General features: G+C 37.7%; 2 protein-coding genes across 2 annotated transcripts; one reads left to right on the forward strand and one right to left on the reverse strand.

Annotated features, from left to right (window-relative positions):
- LOC107642754 (ethylene-responsive transcription factor ERF011) lies at positions 1-471 on the forward strand (the record flags this gene model as incomplete). Its single annotated transcript, XM_016346220.1, is given in 1 exon segment — positions 1-471. A coding segment is annotated over 1 exon segment (179 nt), but the record flags the coding sequence as incomplete, so codon positions are not given.
- Positions 1496-5103, reverse strand: LOC107642753 (CBS domain-containing protein CBSX1, chloroplastic). Its single transcript, XM_016346219.2, has 8 exons — positions 4766-5103; positions 4344-4431; positions 4188-4252; positions 3775-3823; positions 3547-3608; positions 2096-2211; positions 1942-1999; positions 1496-1860 (listed from the first exon to the last, which is right to left on the reverse strand). Exons 1-8 carry the CDS (start codon positions 4943-4945, stop codon positions 1786-1788), a joined length of 693 nt encoding a protein of 230 aa, XP_016201705.1. The 5' UTR covers positions 4946-5103; the 3' UTR covers positions 1496-1785.

Raw genomic sequence — 5239 nt, forward strand, 5'->3', positions numbered from 1 at the left:
AGAAAGCCACCGAGGTCGGCGCCAGAGTCGATGCCCTCCAGGCCGCCACTCTTCACCACCACCACCACTTAGCTGCGCCGCCGCAGGAGCTTATCTCGGGGCGGTCTGGAGATTTTGCGGAGCGGGTTGATTTGAACAAGATACCAGAACCCGAAGATTGTGAATGGGAGATGAATTGAAGAAAAAAAGAAAAGAAGGGTGTTATGGTTTTGTCTTGTTCCTTGTTGCTGCTGTTACGTTGTTCCAACACGCTAACGTGCGCCATGAGAAGGTGGTGTAACGGCGGAGGCAAAAGGATAGTGATTGTTATTGATGAGGCCCAAGGTCCTTTTCGGGTGTGGATTAGTGTAACTCTTTTATCTTTTTCTTCTTCCTTGCTAGTTTCTTTCTTTCTTTTTTCTGAAGAAATTTTGGCGTTGTAAAAATGTTAAAATGTAAATTAAGTAGTGATTAGCCTTCTTCCTTGTTTTAGATTATGATTTATTTTGAATTATTGACAGAGGGTGGCCGGGGGAGTTGGGTGGGGAAAAGGAGAGAGGGGCATGCTAACCACTAAAGTGTGTCATAATAATATGATAAGATTTGATGAGAGAAGGGGGAGTTAGGTATTTTTCTGGTTCAGCACTGTTTTAGCCGAATGAGAAAATGCAAAAATGCTGTGCCCACTCGATAACGATGGATGATGCATGGGGTCGCTCTAATCGGTTTTGTCGTCCAAGCACCATTTCCCTCGCACTCTTGTTGTATCCAATTCCTATATAAATATACATATTAGAAAGCCATGTGTCCATGTGAAAGCAAAATTACAGCTCCTCAACTCAATTCATTCATTCCATTAACAAATTGGCAGACGATTTCTGATTTCACTCTGAGCTGTATCCCATATCCTCTTCGCTAGGATCTATGACTCCTTTTGAGTTGTGGTAGCCAGGGATTAGTCCATGATTAGCGGAGAATTAGAGATTTGCTACTTCTTGTCTTTCTTTCTTTATTATTATTAAGGCAGGCTTTGAGGGTTGTGGTCCTGTGTGGATCAGGATTACATCGTGCTTGACGTAAGTGTGTGATTGATCAATTAAAAAAATCTCATCATCTCAAAAGATGTTAAGATGCATAAGTGTGACTGAATCCGCCAAAAGGAGATTAAAAAAGATTCACACAAAGGCAAAAAGACAAAACTTACAAATTCAATGAGGGAGGGAACAAGACATCTTCCTCCACCTCTATTCTCAGGGAGATTTTGGCTTTATTTTCCCCAACGCAACAGGAAAAGCGCACCGAATACAATTAAAGTAGATTTGTGTTTAGACTGTAGAGTGTAGACTATAACCACCACTGGCTAGACCCTAAGCAATTTCAGTGAATGAATATCTTAGCAATCCAATTACCTAAGTGATGGGCCATCAAGTCTTCGTTTCAGCTCAACCACTAACCCATTTTTAATGTTGCTGTTAAGTTGCATTGTAGGGGTAGATTTTTGTCTTTGACATATTCATGCAAGAGCCAAACTCACACCATCTTCAATGTCATTATCACCTAGGTGTGAATTCGTCTATTGTACTTTTTTAATACAATGGGAACATACCGATGATCAATAATAATAAATAATGATTTCTCTTTAAATATATTGACAATGACAAATGTAAGTCTAGCAGCGAAACAATCTTAAAAGATATACATGCATGCCTAAGCAAAAATTTCAATAATTCTAATAAACGAAGCCAATCTTATGTGAATCACTGCACGAAATCTAGCAATAAATGTATTTTTCCAGTATTCTTGCTATCATGCTTTGTTTTGGTTAGCTTTTTTGAAGTGAAGTGCGGCTCTAACAACATTTCCTCTCGTGATAATTCCCACCTTCAAATTATTCACAGGCATCCTTCAGAAAACAAGGTAAAGAAATAACCAAACAAAATGAATCAGAAGAGCCATACTTACCAGCCTACCCTCGGCATCTACAACCGGAAGCCGTCGAAATTTCGTTTCCAGCAACAATCTAGACATAAATACATTAATTTTTGAAAGTACCAAATTAGTTAAAGCCACATAGGATATCTAAAAATTGAACAAGTACAAAAGAAGGAAGAAGAACCTAGCAGCATCCTCGAGATTAGTTGTTTCCCTAACCACCATGGGTGCAGGGGTCATTAATTCGCCGATGACCTTGCCGTTGGTCTTACTCAGCAGTTTCTGAACCTCATTGAAAGTCTGTATACATACATATACATACACATGATCAAACACCACCCCATAATATTAGCCAAACCTAGGTATCATAAGCTACACAATACTAATAATTTCTGAGCTAATTGTAGTGTTGTACTATAATTTTTGGAATGCTGGTATTACCGCCCATGAGGGTTTGTCCCCCACATTGGAGGTATCATGTATATAAGATAGACAACATTTGAAAATAACAACGGAATGGACAACCCCTGCATTTTTTTGTGGCACTGTGTCTCTGTGGATGCCATATTCTATATGCTATCAACATCTATTCTACTTAGCTTTCCACGAAGATATTATATTTGTTTATTTATTCCCCCTCCCTCTTTCCACATGATCTTTCATTAATAGTGGATTGAGATTGTTGCAAATAAATTAAGCAAATTGAGGCAAACACAGGGAGGAGTTAGGTTAGATGCCTGCAGAGTCAGGGTTTGTTTGGCTTCAGGATAATTTGCACAGATCCCAACAAATAGATCAGGCTTAATAAGAACTAGATATATCAAATATATTACTTGAAACTTCAGAGCAAGAAACATAAAATACGTTCAGCATGTTTAGCCACTCTGAATAAGTAATTTCCGTAAGCAACATATTATATAATATGTATGTTATATTTAGCCAAAAATGAATGAGGGGCTTTTTGATACACAAATGAGAACTTCCCCCATATTAAACCTTTCTTCCTAATTCACGATGAATGTAGCTACATGGATTTAATTAGTAAAGTATAATAATTAGTGCTAGTAATCACAAATCAGTAGTTACTGAAAATGAGATTATATCAGCTTGTTTGAGAACCCAAACCTGCATCAACCCCTCATACTGGGATTAGTAAAAATACGGAAAAAGGGTAGTATGGTAGAAAAGGACAATAGGGAGAAAGAGAGAGTCACACAGAGACCTACACGGCTACACTCACAAATAAACGAATCCTCTGTCCCCTTAATAAACACAAGATTTACTAGTCATTAAAAATTCTTACTCAGCTTGTATGAACTGAGAGAAAATGGAACGTAGCCAAGGTTATAAAGACCTCAATGATGGAGCCGGCGACTACAAAATTTGGTGTGGATTATTTAGGATGCAGGTAAGAAAGCCCAGTTATATTTCATATATGTAATGGTAGTATATACTGATTTTGCTTTTCCAGTTCACAGTAGCCTAGCTCTCCAAGGTCCAAAGTACTTACCGAGTAAACTTAACTTAGTAATCTTAGAAGAAGGAATAAGACTAGCAACTAGTTGCATTGAAGGCCAAAAAATGAATAAGAACAGCATGGATAAACTATCAGAGGAAAAGTAACTTTTAACATACTTTCCAAGAGCTGTCAACTTCAGGAAACATGCTGTTATCTTTTCGCCCATGACCTGCACCACCTGAAACCAGCACCACACACTTCAGGGCCCCGGTTCAGGAACAAGAAAAAAACATCTGGGTGCCAAAACTTCACTGAAATCTGAAAGTTGTTAAATGACTCTCAGACAACACCTACCTGATAATATTATCCATATTATCCGATATTATTTCTTTGAATCAATTTACCTGATATTGAGTCCAGTGCTAACAAGTCATAGTCTGAAACAACACCAACCTGCAGAATATTAAAGAAACTTTAGTTCCGCAATATTTTCCTGAATTAATTGCATCAATTTTTTTTAATAGAAATGAATGCTGTAAGGAACAAAAGCATGTGAGAATATTAACACATTCAATGTTTGTTATATTCACTTGTTCTAAGGAATTATTGCCTCCAAGTTACATCTGCAGAGCAGATGCGGCTATTGTAGTTTTCTTTCAAGCGAGTTTGGCTCCAAATTTTACATTTATAAGTCATAATATTGTGTCTTCTACAAGCTGCTTTAACAGACATTCAATAAAAATAGCAGAGATATAACTATATAAACATATTATCATGTGTTCAAAGTGGCACAATAAAAATGCGTAAGAATACTCACTAAGTTCCAATTATCATCAATGACAGGAAAGCCAGTTATCCTATTCTCAACAAGAATTTCCAGAGCTGTTGGACAATAACATTCAGAAGTTCAAAGGTTAAAAATAAAAAGACAGGCATGAAATGCGATAAAAGTTTAAACTACAAAGAAATATACCTTCATCCACAGTTGTTGTGGGCTTTACCACATGCAACTCCTCTTTCTTTGTCATGAAGTCACCAACTGTGTAATAACCACCTCTTCGCTGCATAACACACCATGTGAAGCTTTCGTTACCATAATCTTCATCATAAATTCATATTAAGGTGGTGTTTTTTTCCCTAACTAAAAAGTTATCAGCCTTGGGTGCGGCAGAAGGTAGCATAATAGCATTAGTATTAACTTAATTAGTTAGTTATATCGGTTATATTTCTGTTATGGTAGGGTGAGTTAGTTACGCCTAGTTAAGTTAGTTAATTTCTGTTATGGTACAGTATGAAGCAATTGCAATTTAAAGTTTAAACAATGCATCAAGCTCTAGTGTTAGTGTAGAGAGTACCAAATTGAATAGAAAGGGGAAGGGAATAAGGGATCCATACCGAATTGGCGGTGAGGGTGCTGTTGGCAGCAGAGGGAGGGGGAAAGTGGCGAAGCCGTGGGAAAAGAAGCGGCAATCGGCGGAAACAAGGGAAAGAAGGTGGCGCGTGAGGTTTGGAAGGGAGGCGGCGCGTGGGTGAGGGAAAAGGAGGAGAAGCGAGTCTAAAAGCCACCGAGTCCATAAATTCTGAGATTGGTTGAATTACTTGAAAATTTGCAACTCACTCTGAAGTCTGAACCCACAAAAGAGAAGAGAGGGGGTTTTGGGTTCAGATATGAGAGCTGAGTGTGTATAATAAGATGCAATTGCAGAAAGATATTGTTTGTGTTGTGTTGTGCGTTATACTTATATGATATCACGCGATGCCAATTTCCCACCTTTTTGTTTTCCCTTTTTTTTTCGCCGTCAGTAAATTGATTTAGTTCGTAAAATTTTTATTTTTTAAAATTTAAAAGTAAGTTATAAAAGATTTGAT

Source organism: Arachis ipaensis, chromosome B05, assembly GCF_000816755.2.
Source record: "Arachis ipaensis cultivar K30076 chromosome B05, Araip1.1, whole genome shotgun sequence".
NCBI classification, from domain to species: domain Eukaryota; kingdom Viridiplantae; phylum Streptophyta; class Magnoliopsida; order Fabales; family Fabaceae; genus Arachis; species Arachis ipaensis.

Coding starts and splice junctions, on each gene's coding strand:
- LOC107642753 (XM_016346219.2), bottom strand. CDS start 4,945: ATGGACTCGGTGGCTTTTAGACTCGCTTCTCCTCCTTTTCCCTCACCC. Junction 4,253..4,343: donor CACAACAACTGTGGATGAAG/GTATATTTCTTT, acceptor ATTGTCCAACAG/CTCTGGAAATTCTTGTTGAG. Junction 3,824..4,187: donor TTGATGATAATTGGAACTTA/GTGAGTATTCTT, acceptor AATATTCTGCAG/GTTGGTGTTGTTTCAGACTA.